The sequence below is a fragment of the Chlorocebus sabaeus genome, chromosome 11, assembly GCF_047675955.1.
Source record: "Chlorocebus sabaeus isolate Y175 chromosome 11, mChlSab1.0.hap1, whole genome shotgun sequence".
Classification (NCBI taxonomy): Eukaryota; Metazoa; Chordata; class Mammalia; order Primates; family Cercopithecidae; genus Chlorocebus; species Chlorocebus sabaeus.
The window spans coordinates 99702038-99716827 of record NC_132914.1 but is presented as its reverse complement, the minus strand read 5'-3'; the positions used below and the strand labels follow the sequence as shown (position 1 = coordinate 99716827).

The 14790-nt window shown below is 39.0% G+C and overlaps 1 protein-coding gene across 4 annotated transcripts in view; it reads left to right on the top strand.

Moving 5' to 3' along the window:
* Positions 1 to 14790, top strand: part of IGF1 (insulin like growth factor 1) — an 83019-nt gene that overhangs the window by 44919 nt on the left and 23310 nt on the right. For all 4 annotated transcript variants that reach the window (XM_008004442.3, XM_073021042.1, XM_008004439.3 and 1 more), the window contains exon 3: positions 13812 to 13993. In XM_008004442.3, coding sequence (XP_008002633.1) covers positions 13812 to 13993 — 182 coding nt within the window. The remainder of the gene's footprint in view (positions 1 to 13811; positions 13994 to 14790) is intronic.

The following is a 14790-nucleotide window of genomic DNA, read 5'->3' as shown; positions in this document are numbered from 1 at the left end:
AAAAAGACTAATATACAGTTAAGACCTTGTTTATGATACACAAAGTAATCATTTTCCATATTTAGAAGGTTAATGGGAATGAAGTCATCAGACAAGAATTCTCATGGGGGCCTGAAGAAATTTTGTGTTGCTAGACTGAGACTTCAACAATTTCTCTGAGCAATTATCCTTGAACTGTTGAGTCCAGCATCCCTGTGTTGCAGTTTCCTTTAAGTTTGTTACAGTTATCCTGATTATAAGGAGATAGTGACCTGTTATCCTGTTTTTGTCTGTGTTGTTAACTTCTTATCCCTGGTACTGAAAACAGCATCTAGACTTCAGTAGGTGCTCAAGAAACATATGTGATCGAATGTTTATAAAAAGGAGAATAATAATGTGGTGAAAGAAGGACAGGAGTGTTCAGCCAAATTTTGGATTGAATGAGAAGGCAGATTGTCAGGGATATCATGACCCAAACAAAGGTGGAGAGACACCAGATTAGGGAGGAGCCAGGTTCTCCAGAGAGGACCTGGGCTCAGAAGGAGCACAGGAGCAGAGCCTTTGTTATTTAGGATGCAAACTCTCCCACTCCCATACACTGAGGTGTGGTGCTGTCTTGGCAGCTGTGTGATGAACCCATCTCCCTACCCTAGAGAAGAAACCTCATAGGTACTTGGTGATTTTCAAAGTTGAGAGAACCAGAGTCTCTTGTCATCAATTTCATTTTCCTTGGTTTCACTTCTACTTAGAAAACCTTTGGATGCCAAACTCAAGTCTTGGTTACACCCCGTGTTTCCTTCAAAGGAAACTTCACTAGTAATTGAAAACAGAAATTGGTTCGGATTTATTCTAACTCACAGGACACAGGTAAGATCCCTGTCTGTGCCCCACCTTGGCTGTCTCTTTTCTAATCCCGGGAGAAAATCTGGATATAATTCTCTGCTTTGTTGATTAAATTCCTCTAGTCCTTATGCAAAATTGTGGGCTTTCATCAAAATAGGATTGTCTGATAATACCCTTTGACTCAGTAATTCCATTCCTGGGAATTTATTCTTATAAATGATCTATGAGTAGTAGAATGCTATGTGTACAAAGACATTTATTGATGCATTAGTTAAAATGATGATAAAAGTAGAAATAGCCTAAATGCCTAGTAATAGGAAAATGGTTAAAGAAACAAATGATGGCATATCTACTCAGTCAAACATTCTGCAGTTTTAAAATTATAATTATGAAAAATATATGCCAATATGGGAAATGCTTACAATGTCATGTTAAGTGGGAAAAAATAAAATGCTGCATTAAATTTAGATTGTGGCTGGAGCTATGCCAAAATAATGTATGTATCTGGATGAGAAACAGAAACAATTTTGAAAAATGAAGATAAAGTGATTTGCTGGGATATCAAGATTATGGGTAAAAACTTCTCTATTTCAGTGTCTGCTAAAGTTGTTATAACTTTATGCAATTCAAGGGTATTGGCCGGCTATGAAACAAGGCTGACTTCCCCATCTGAAACTGAAAGGGTCACAATGTACTGGGTAAGATGTGAGCATGCAAGAGCCATGTCCTAAACTGCAGAGGTATACAGACTTCTGTCTCAAGGGAAAAAGCTATGCATGGCATTCCTTCTGGCATTCTCTAGAATACCTAGGATAAAACTCTGTGCACTGCATGTGCTCAAACCCTGGGGTTAGTGGGTCCACTTAGATGCCCTCACCCATATTCTTCATTGATACTAGCATCATGTGCCCACAAGGATCCAGTAAAGGTATCAACTTCAGATTTCTTCATCACCAGGGAATTCTCTCACTTTCAAGGTGTCCCCGATTAAGGTGACCTGGCTCTGCAACTTACTAGATGTATGATTTGGGTCAAGTTACTTAACCTTGCTAAGCCTCAGCTTTCTAAAATGTAAAATGGATGTAGTAATAATGCTGACTCCATGTAGATACTGCACATGGGTAAATAAGACAAGAAAAGTAATATTTACTATAGTAGCTTAGTAGGAAGCACTCTATAAAGGGAAGCTATTGGTAATGTACTATTGCAAAGGCCCTGGTTTTTCTAAATGTCAAGGAGAAACTTGTGTTTAATGGAATAGTTTTCAACTTCATTTGACTATATCTTTGGGTCTTGTTACAGTGCCTTCTGTCTCAGTAGCTAACTAGTATCCTCTAAGTTTGAGTCTTCTCAGGTGTTCATGCTTCCATGGAAGTGTTTTCTGCACTCCTGTGTTTAAATCACATTAGAGAACTTAACTAAGCTTCAAGTCTTGTAATGTGGTATGTGTAGTCACTCTGACATTTAGAGAAATGCAAAAGTTCAGGTCAGATAGAAGGCTAAGAGAAAAAGACCCCTTGGTGATGCCACAGATGACTAACCCAGATGGGGGAGATGAGAAGGCTGGGGAGCCAAGAGCCATAGCCAGACACAAGAGAGGAATTTGGTTTGAAAAGAGAGTATTAAGACATCAACAGCCTGGAAAGAGAAGTACAGGGTGATTTGTGACCTGTTGAGTACCAAGAAAAAAGATGTGACAAAAGAAGGCACAGATGTTCTGAAAAATGCGAAGAATTTATGATGGCTTGGAGTCCAACTGAGGGAAATGACTGCCAAAGGCAGATCTCAGTGGACCGTGGGAGCACTGGCTTGATGAGAAGACATGAGGAGGCTAGGACTTCATAAGTGACTTTTACCAGAGTGTCTTCCTGAACCAGAGCAGGGAAGAGAGATGAGGAGAAGATGAACAAGTTGTTTGAGAAGAAAAATAAATTAGCAAGTCTTTACAAGCAGGTTAAAATATTCCTGAACCAGCAGTCTGCTTTTTACTAAAATTCTTTTTCTTAAGTCATCTTCAATGACTTGAACGTACAGTTCAGTTATAAGGATGTGTGTAACTCTGTCTACATTCTCTTATCAGAATTCCTACTACTCAGAGTCAAAAGCTTCACTTCTTTCCTCCTATCCTTATCATATGGAAGCTGCTACAACACCTTGAGGGTCATTTCATTTATCAGCCTAAAGGTTTTTAAATGTAGCTTTTATATAAATAGGCATTCAGTTAACATAGTGGAGATTAAAAAGACCATACCCAGCAAGAGGTCAGTGGATTTTGATATTCTCCTTTTTCCCCAAGGGGAAGAGGCTTCCCACTGGGGTTACAAAGTAGCAGGTACTTGACAGGAAAGCTGAGAAGAGAGAATGGAGTCTGCCCTGTTGAAAGACTGTATATCAGAAAGGAATGTTTAAATCCTGAACTTAGGCCCTCACTTCTGCTAGAGCGGGGCAGAGTTACTTATGCCTAAGTATTGGCATAAGTGATGCCTCCACACAGCTTTCTCAAACCCAGATGTGAGACAAAGACAGCAGACAGAAGGCAAGTGTCCAGGGCAATAAAATGGCCCACAAGCAGTTATCCTGGCCCAGTGTCCCTGCACCAAAGGAGCTTCCCCAGCTGTGTGTCACATTAGGTCTCACATTGCGTATTCTCAAGGAGGCCAACTAATTCTGTAACCATGGATAGGTTCTGTGACAAATTGGAAAATGACTTCTGGGGCAACAGTCTCCAGTTCTCAGAAAGGAAATTCACAGAAGTGAGCAGTTGGCCAGAAGGCCAAAAGGCCATTGCCTCAGAGTGGATCCCAAAGCAGAGTGATGTGGCCATTCACAGCATGTTTGAGTATGTAAGAAAAAAGAAAAATAAGAAAGAGTATGATTTCTCCTGCCAATATCATAAGCTGAGAATATTTCTCTTTGCTGAATTCGGTAAAACAAATCAGAGATTTTTCTCGATGGATAATTATATTTGTTAAAAAGCATTTAAGGAGGTTTGGGAATCTGGGCATGATGTTGGTCCCAGATGAAATAAAGATGAGAACATGATTTAGCTTGGAGAAAAACTGTAACTTAACCACACCTCTCTCTTTTTCCTTATGCATAGTTCATTTCTTCAATTCAGAAAAATAGTTTTCGGGGGGAGGGGACTGGGAGGAGTGTAATGGCTAAAAAACAGGCTCAGTGAAGGCCAGAATATTACTAAGAACCTATTCAGTTGGCCTTGAGTTTGCTACAATATCCTAAGATACATGGCATTCTAAAATACAATAATTTAAGGAAGGCACTTAAAAGTTTCACGGTCATGTTTAAGCAATAACATATTAAGAATAAAAGGGAGAGAAATAATAGAAGCAAAATCCTGCAGAAAGAAAAGAAATAATGGTCTGATGAGTCCAGATTTTATCTGAAATTTCCTGAAATAATATAATCACACCCTAAATGAACCATTCAGCCTCAGTCTGCATACTTGCTTGGCATTTTGGAAAAATAATACCACAACATGCTTGAGCACTCTTCGTATAGACTTTTAAATTTTACTGACCTTAGCAGTAATTTATTTTACCAAAAAAAAAGAGGATGGCATTTGAAAAACTATGTTTAATCTTTATCTTCTGATTTTATATTCTGGGCAGATGTTGGATACCAATGGCATAGATGATGTCCTGTCTGGAAGCCCATTCATATTACCAAAGATAACATGTAGTTATGGCTAGACCTTTCCAAGGAAACTATGCATCTGTCCACCTGGAAATAAGTGAATATCACACAGAGAATTCATGTACCATTGACAGACACCAAGGAAATTAGTGAAATAAAACATTGGTCTATGTTGAACACTAGGAAATTAAGCAATCTGGTCAACAATATTAACAGTCCTCCTAGGGCAGAAAGAGTCATTTGCTTACCTTATGAAGATGCGGCTTTGTGAAGAATAAAAGTAAAAGGCCATGCCCAAGGATTGTTAGAAAGACTCTTCTCATACTAATTCTCATTTCTGGGTGCCCACAGAAGTGAGGGCCATCTCTCTTTCCTTAGGACTCCGGTTTTCAAAGTATAGTTTGATTCTATCAACTGCTTCAACAGCTCCAGCAAATGCTCTCTTAAGGGCTCTTTGTGCCCTACCTTGAGCTGGCTTCTGCAATCCACATAGATGGACTTGTCACCTTCCCCTACTCAAGCCTAACTCCAAATTAGACATTTTCCTTCATCAAACTCAACACCAATCCCTGCTTTCCTTAAATTCAGCTTATAAATCTTGTTTACATCCAAAATTAAATCGAACGAAGAGGAAACTCTTGGTTTTCTCATCAAACTTCTCTTCACTACTGTACTCCCCTATTATTATCTAGAAACATTAATATGCCATATATATATATACACAAACATTAATATGCCATATATATAAACATTAATATTCCATATATATAATATATATATATACACACACACATTATTGATTACAAATTCGGTAGTGCATGACCATCTGGATATTTCGGGTCATCTTTTTAGAAGGGGTGCTTGATATTATCTAGTACATTTGGTTGTTTACATGAGAAACTGAATCTCAGAGAATTTAGGTGACTTGTGCATCCACACAGAGGATTTAGGGCTGTAATCCAATGTTGTTTTCAATATACCATATTGCCTTGTTTTTATTCCCTCTCTGCATATGGCACTGTGCTAGGTGCTATAGAAACATTCCCCAGGACCTCTCAATCCAAGAACAACACTGTTGATACACCAGCATGAAAGGGACATCACACACAACCCAACTGGCACTCGAGTCTGCACCATGCAGTTATTTATATCATGTAACACCATACCATCTCCTCCCACTCGCCCTCCCTCCCTCCCTCTCTCCTGTGTTCAATCTGTCGCTGACTCTGGCTGCTCCCTTCTCTGCGACAGTGCCAAGGGCTGCTTCTGCTGCTGTGGAGGCTGTCTTCCAACAGTTTACTCCCTGATGCAGGCCCGGATGCCTCTCTTTAAGGAGCCTCCACCTCCCAACACTCTCCCTCCAGACATGCCAGACTTCCCTGGCAGCCGCCACCCCTTCACCTGCCATCCTGACCATATCACTCCCACCCCTGGGACAATGTCCAGAAGTGCCCTGAGCAAAAAACAGATCCCTGAGTGAGGAGACTAACGGGGATCAGGGCCCCTGAGAACAGAGGGCAGGTGCCAAGTTGCAAAGAAAAAATGAAATGAAAGACTTTAGAGAGAAACTAAAAATAAAGAGAATGTGTTTTAATATACCTTTGGCTGATTCATCTTTCTGTGGCACCAGAAAGAGGGCGTTACCCTCTACTCACAAATGCCTTACGTTTTGTTACAAGGCCTCTCTTCCCACATCTGAAAGAGTAAAATAACAATAAGAGTGTAAGTACAGGAGATAATGCTGGTGGCATAGCTACAATCTCCAGACTGGAGCCAGTCTCAGCTTACAGTTTTTGTCAGTCTTTCTAAAAAAAAAAAAAATGAGATAGCTAAGGCCCATGTATGCGATTCCTCAACATCCCTTCTTATTCCTTCTCTGGCTGTCTGTTTTCATCTCATTCAGGCATGGGTCCAAGATGGAGTAGTGATTAAGCGGGCCTGGTGATATTGTATACCGGGTAACTGTTTATTCCCAAAGCATGGCTGGCAGGAGAGGGAGCCCTGGTTTTCAGTCATTCCAGGGAGGAAATGAAATGCTAATACCTAGCCTACCATAAACTCCACAGTGGCATAAGCCTTGCTCAAAAGTACATCAGTGAATAAAAAGAATGTCAAAGGCTGTCAATAGCAGGAGAGGAAAGGAAATAGAAAAAGAAGAGAACAGAATGAGATGAGGCACGAAGTAGACAGAGATGAGAGAAATACTATGCTGGATGAAAGTGATTGGGAAACCATTCTGACCATGTGTTTCACCACATTCATCCCAGGCCTTGCAGCATCGTTTTGAAATAAGAAGCATTGATATAAATACCAAAAGGTCAATGATTTTAACCAGTGGATTATTTGGGACAAATCAAAGGTAACAAGGGGTCAAGAGAAGCCCATGTGCCGTATTTGACGTGATTGAAAGATTCATTCTCATAGTGTCTATTCTAGATTAAAACTATTCAGACCAGTCTATACAACAGAAAGTTTGCACATTCTTTCAAAAGAACAGCTATTCATTTACTTTAGTGAACAACAATATCTAGAAAGGTCATCTGCTTCAACCAAACTTTGGAAAGGATGCATTTTTAAGATTAATGGAGAAAGAGGATACCTGCCCAACTAGCTATGTTAACCAACTCAACACCATAATAATAATAGTTAACATTTATATAGTTTACCATACACCAGCCACTGTGCAAAACACTTTGCATACATTCTTACTTAATCTTCACACAGGTCCTGGGAGGTACTCTTATATATCCATTTTACATATGAGTACCCGAATCTTAGACGACCGAGTGCTTTGCCAAATCAAAGCTTAATATTAAAAAAGTGGTAGAATCCAGACTGTCTGGTTCCAAAACTTGTGCTTTTAGCCACTTCACATATTGCTTCTGTCATTGGTATGACAGATGTCAGAGGCAGATCATACTCAAATTCTGTAATATGTTCTAAATAATACAAACAATGTAACTAGAAAATGGTAGCTAACTTATATAGCAGGCCCCACTGAAATAATTCAAACATAAAAATGACCTCTTGGCATTTGATTATCTTTCACCTTAGACGTTGATAAACCAAACCATTCCCTTAGGACAACATTTTTCTGTCCAGCAAAGCATTTCTCTTGCCAAAGTATAATTTTGTTGGCTACATCTATCTCCTCCAAGCCCTGGAATCAGACCTAAGCTAGTAAATTGTGCTGTCCTGGCAAGACGCTCATCCTCCAGGGCATTGTATCAGGCTAAAGTAATACATCATGTTGCTTCCCACTCTGTCTGCCCATTTCTCCAAAGAGTCCTAAAACAGTAATGTTTCTGCTTTGAATCTCTTGCTGTTATTGCCCCCAGGACTTGTACTTTAGCTTCCTGGCCTTGGAAACCAAGGTGAGCTGAATAGCACTCTTTTCACACCTGCTCTTGACTTGGGTTTCCAAAAGAAAGGAGGCTCTCAACAAAGGGGCAGTCCCATAGAACTCTGCTTCATTCCTTTTAGACTCAGAGAAACAAAGACATTGACTTCATTGGGTAACAGAACACTTTCGTCTTTTGGGTTATGGGGATTTAGTAGCTGAGAAAAAGCTGCTGAGTAGTGAGGGTGGGGGCAGGTCATAGAGAGCCATAATTCCTAGAAAAAGATGACCTCGTCCAATTGAGAGGTAGTGAGACCAGCAAACACTGGCAATTAAAAATTAACACAGGCCAAAAGTGAAATCGATGCCTAAATTTGATAGGTTTTCGAGAAAAGTTTATGACATGCAGTTCATAGAAAAGAGAACATTTTCTCAGTGTTCACTTTTACAGATGCCAAAGGTCAGTCTTACTTGGAAAGATCCTTCCACAGAAAAGCAGAAATGTACAGGGTCTTCTAGCAAAGTATAAGGCAGGCAATAGATATATTAGAAAATCTTTTTTTAAAAAAATCCTAATTTCAAAGTGTTTTACAGCAGCTTTGATACCACAGTAAGTCCCTAATATGTGTTTGAGTATATGTATGTACATACTCATGTTATTCTAAATGTGAAAAGATGTGGCTAGTTGACAGTATTAAAAGCTTCTTTCCATATCTTTACTAAGCACATGACAATGTATAACTCAATAACTACTTTAATTCAAGTTGCGATTTCAATAGAAAAAAATTTAAAGGCAAAATATTGACTGTCAAAAGCTTTTAAAGTAAATGCAAATCCTATGAATTCTGGAATTATCAACCATTCAATGTATTACATTGGGGTCTTGGTAATAATATAATCACAATTTTCCTTATATTAGAAATTTATGAAAGGACTCAAGTTTTCCTTATGAAGTCATCAGAGATGTAGGAAATATTGGGAGGTGATTCTCCCTTTTCCACAAATGAAAATAGTAATTAAAATGCTAAAGTGAAGACTACTTTAAGATTATTCATATCTTATACAATTTCCCTACTGGAATCCCATGCAAAATAATGCAAACCAAATGAATTTATATTAAATAAGGCAGCCCAGGGAGAAAATCTCGCCCTAAAAAACTAACCGTTCCAAGTTATTCTAAATTGGCAATGTGTCTGGAGTTCTGAAATAAATAACTGGTGTGAAAAACCTAAGTTTCCAGATTCTTCAGATCTGAACTGTAATATCTGGTTGTGTAATCAATCCTTAGTTAATCTAAGTGAAATATAGATTCATTTCTTATTAGCTAATAATTTCATTTGTGTATTTTATCAGACACATAATTTAGCATTTTCTAGAAATAGCCCTTAAAATCCAAGTTAATTGTCTTACCTCTTTTTTCCTCCTTTCAAAAAAAAAAAAAGTGATCAACTTTGGAAACTCTTCCTGTTAGCAAATTTCTAAAGAATAGTTTTATTCCTTAGAAATCAAAGAATAACAAATGTATATCTTAAGAACTAGTTGCATCCCAACTCGAAAATGTTTGCATTTTTTATTATTTAAATACTGACTCTTAAAATCAATGTCTTCCCTTTCCAATGATAGAGTTGAAATAGTTAAAATAAAACAAGCAAGATGGGAAGTTTCAAAGGAAATTAAAGCTGAATACATTGTGTCAACTGCATTCCCAGAAATCTATAAGAAACACAAACTTAGGCAGCATCAGTAGAGAAGGTAGTACCATTTTTACCAGTGATGAACGACCGGAGTCCTTTGTTCTAGAAGTGATGACCCCAGTTAAATCTCAGCATTACACATTTCCCTTCAGAGATGGAGGGGAGCGAGTTGCTTGCATCCATGACAAAATGTGAGACTCAGCTAATTGGTGTGGTTTTGATGATGCCACAGTTCTGCCCAAAACCCTTGTAACTAGCAAGTTTGCCCTGAAGATTATTGAATTACTCCCCTGACCATGCATTATTTAAAGGGAAGTGCTGTTGTTATAGAAGCCAGCTGTTTAACCGTTGGAATTCTGTCTGTTGGCCAACTTTTAAGATATAGCAGTACATTGTAACTAAACATTATGTCTACTCATGGAGGAGTCAAAGTCTAGGTTAGGTGGTGGCCAACTTGTCTGGTAAGCAATCTTTGGTCCACATGCTATGAAACCTTTGAAACAAACTGACAAAATAAAGATATAAATATATAAATTTTCAATGTCAAGACTTTGTCAGCAAGAAAAATTATGTGGCACATTGTACATGACTATTCATTCTAACAGTTGAGTAAGTTCATGAACACTTCATCACGCCAGTACAACAGAACTCTTGGACCACACCTTGCTGTGTAGAAGGGACTATACGCACCTGTCTTTTTTTTTTTTTTTTTTTTTTGTAGCATCGAGTAAGGACAATTAAAAAGTGTTTAGAGCATCTTGGGGAACTCCAAATAGAAAACAACTTTTCACCTTCTACATTATAATATATTTGAACCTCTTTCTTGAAGTGGTTTCCAACCATACTGAATATTGGGCCCAAGCCAGTTTTCTCCTTCATTTCTTCACTTGTTATGGAATGTCTGGATGGAAAAGACCATAGCAGTCATCCACTGTGTTCAACATAGGAATCTTCTGCTAGGATCTCTGATAGACGTTTATTACAGCCTTTACTGAACTGTTTCCTGCAATGGGGAGTTCATTACTTTTCATTGAAATCTGTCCCACATCTAACACTTGTAAATTCAAATTGTTAGGAATGCTTTTCTTATATTAAGCCAATATTTGTTTTTCATTCACCTACCAGCTCTGATTCTGCCCACTGAAACAGAATTATACAGTACCTAATGAAGAGTTTCTCAAGGCAAAGATAGAACAATTAGTTCTATCTCATTTAAAAATTAGTCGAAATGACAATAGTTATAATTTAGAAGTCATTAAAAATAACTATTTATCTCAAATAGGAAAATGTCAAATACTGAAGCAAATTGTTTTATTACCTTTCTAATAAATTACATTGTATCAGGCTTCTAGTTGTAGACCATAGCAGCAAATATCTTTATTGTGGTTCTGGAAAAAGAAACAATATGTAGCATTTGAAGATATGGAACAAAACTTTGACCTTCAACTATGATCTTTCAATTGGTGAGAAATGAGATTTTCGTTTGTTAAATATTTTGATGTAGAGCCAGAAGAAATCAAGCTTACAGGGCACTTCAAAGTATGAATTAAACTTCAAAAGGCAATAGGTAAACACTTGTTATATTCATATATTCCCAATGACGTACAATAAGTCCATTGTAGACATTATGAGGAGACAAAGAAAAACATCTCTCTAGGATTGTGGCCACTAGAGATAATTGGTAATTATATTTATGGCAAAATCTAAGTCTGTATACCACCATTTCAACAATATTTTTTAAAAAAACAAACGTAAAACAAAAGATCAACTTTCTCTATGGAACACTGCAGAAAAGTCCTAAAATTCTCTGTACCTAAACCCATCGATCTACAGACTAAAAAGCATGAGCTCAGAGTTAGATGAGCTCAGAGTTTGACTGAGTCATGTCAAACTCTGAGCTCATTTAAGCAAGGTGATAAACCAGATACCTAGTATTTCCTGGTTTTGTTTTGTTTTGTTTTGTTTTTTTCTGTGATGATGATGATTTTCTATTTTACAAGAGGAAATAGACATGTGGTGAGTTTCATGGTTGTTTATAGTCACCAAGAAGCGAATATGCAATCATAGAAATGATCTCTGCCATCCCAAGATGAAGGTTAGTGTCTTCCTCTTATAGCAGACAAGGAGCTCCAGCACATGTGGGACCTCGGAGGAGCTTGAAAGTTAGAGGAGTTTGAAAGGGAAATACTAAATAGGTCCTGGAATCCCAAAGCCTGCCCTTGTCTGTCTTCAAAGGCTAACCATGAATTTTGAAATCAGTTGTTTCTGAGTTGGCTAACCTTGAAAGTTTCTGGAGCTCCTCCTACCAGTCCACCCCCAAATATCAAGTTACTATTTCATAATCAACAAACGAATCCCAATTACATCCCATTAAGAAATTTATAGTTTCAACAAAGGGCAATCATTACCTGTAATGGACAAAAGATACAATGATCACAAAATAGGCCAAGTCACCTTTTCCTTCCTCCCCACCCCCAAGAGGGAAGCCAAGGGGTATCAGCTGTGCTTTACTGGCTAGCCACTTAGCAAAAAGTATGTAGAAGTCCTTTGCGGATTACAAAGGACCACGTAAGCCCATTTGTGTCTTTCCTCTAATTTATAGTTCCAGGAAAAGATTATAAAAACAAAAAAACAAAAAAACATTGTTTACATTGCTCAGGGGACCCGCTGAGGCGCGGCTTGCCAGGGCCCAATCCCTCCCAAATGCCACAGCCATCGAGACCCCACAGGGTCTGCTCTGAGAGCTGCACAGCAGACCCCGCCCAGAAAGACCACAAATGAACCCTCACTGAGTTACTACCTCCAGCTGCCCTAAGAATGACAATAAACCTGCCTTACGGGAGGAAGCAGCCACCAGGGTCCTGTGCCAAGCATCAGGAAAGCATTTGGGTTCTTAGTGGATGCCATGAATGCTGGCCCTTCCAGCAGGGAGGCAGCCAAACTGGTTTGGTAGCAGGCCATTACCATGGGCCTGATCTCCCCCAATGAGGGAGTGCAAAATACATGAGGATTCTGACTTTCAAAACCCTATCCTCAAGTAATGGTGTCATTATCACAAAAACATAGACTTGTGATTTAAAACATAATGTTTTCTTCTGTCAGGAATTAAGATTGAATACATGTCAGATTAATTAATTGGATTCTTCTGTGTCTGTGATTTATAAAATGTCTTCCATAAAGCCTGAGCATCCATGGAGAAGACCAGCAGAGATAAAGGAAGAGAAGAAAAAGCAAGTTTCTTTTCCTCTGCCCTTGCCTGAGCTAGAACAGAATCACATGAAAGATGGACATTTTGTTCACTGTTTCAGTTTGGTGGTTACTTGATAAGAAATAGAATTCATTGTTCTGGTCTCTTGGGGTGATAAGAGCAGGAGCCCTACTAGATTGGTATTGTAATTAGTTTCAAGTCCCAAGACTTCTGTATATGGTCAATAGTGACAATGCTTCTCCACAAACCACATAGGACCCTGGAAACGGTGCTCATAGAAAGCTGGCTATGATTAATTTAGGACCTACACTATACGTCAGGTGCTGTGCTATGCATTATTCATACTTGATTTCATTTAATCTTCAAATAATTCTTACAAGGGAGATATTACTAACTCCATTATATAAATGGGTGAACTGAGGCCCAGAGAGCTTAGTGACTTTTCCAGAGTCATATAAGAGTTCTCTTGGGCTCCTCAATGAGGCACTTGGGCTTTGCAGCAAGTAGATCTGAGTTTGCATCTTGACTCCACGATTTACTGCATGAATGACCTTGAGCAAGTCTTTGCCACCTGCGTGTCTCAGTTTTCACATTAGTAAAATGAGGAGCCCTTTCCAAACTTAAAACCTCCTTGATGTTCAACCTGACTATGTAGTCAAAGCAGTTAAACAAAAAGGCAAACATGTGAGCTGTCCTGCTTATAAAAACAATGCAGAGTTGCCAACAAGATTAAGAAAACAATGTACGGTCTTCTTTTGATATTTCTGTCATCCTCTGAGCCAACATATAAGAAAAGAGTAGGATTGGGCATAGACAAGATCCTTGCCTACAGGTTGCAAAACTTGGGGAGAATTACCACAAATAGCGTGGTGAATGAGTTAGTGCTAATGAATGTGGTACAGACTCCAGGAGACATACTGGCATTCAGAAAGATCCGCGGGGTCAGGAAACTTCTTGGGGAAGTTTCAAGAAGAGGTTGAGACTTTGCAGAGTACGTAGATTGACTAGATGTTGGGAGACGCAGGAGCTGGGTGGAAGACTGAAGAAAACAGATTCCACCCTAACATGAGGCCACTCTGTTTGATTTGTACAGACAAGCCCACAGGGTATGGCTCCAGCAGTCGGAGGGCACCTCAGACAGGCATCGTGGATGAGTGCTGCTTCCGGAGCTGTGATCTGAGAAGGCTGGAGATGTATTGCGCACCCCTCAAGCCTGCCAAGTCAGCCCGCTCTGTCCGTGCCCAGCGCCATACCGACATGCCCAAGACCCAGAAGGTAAGCCCACCTGGGTGGGATCCACCCATCCTCAAGTGGTCTCTCTCGTGCATGTGGGTGGGCCAAGTAGAAACCCTTCCCCATAGTCTCCTGGCTTACAAGTCAAAAAAACTCATTTGCACCAAAGGGATGGATTACGTCCTCATGTCCTCATCGCTTTGGTCACTCTGCATTGCAAATTTCCCCTTCCACTGCTATGGACGATGTGATGATTGGAAGATGTAACAAAACAGTGGCTAAACAAGCATGGGCTTTGGTATCAGACAAAAGTGAAGTCCTGGTTTTCCCATACACCAGCTGAGAGCTTTTGCCAAATAATGTAACATATCCAAGCCTCAGTTTCATCGGTAACATTGGGATAATAATAATATCTACCACATCAGTTGGTTGTCAAAATTAAGTAGCTCGTGCATATATTTTGAGATGCTTTACACATGCCTGCATGAAGTAATTGTTGGACCATCTTTAATGTCGGTCATAATTGTACTTAATAATGAAGCTTGTAACCTTTCAAGTTCTGAGATTCTGTAATCTTGCAAAGAAAATAAAAGGCTAATGGGAACTATTCAAAATTCATATTCAGTAGCAAACATAATTAAATAAGAAACATTAAAAATAGAAATTTCTGTTTGGCTATAAGAATGCCTAGAAGTTTGTAATGATCAAAATCTGCAGGCATCATTTCCTAAGAGCTAGACTGTAAACAAACCTCAGAGGTACCATCTATGCCATCAGAAGTACATAAAACACCCAATGCACATTTAGTCACTTGATCGATTTTTCTTGAATGAGTGAAT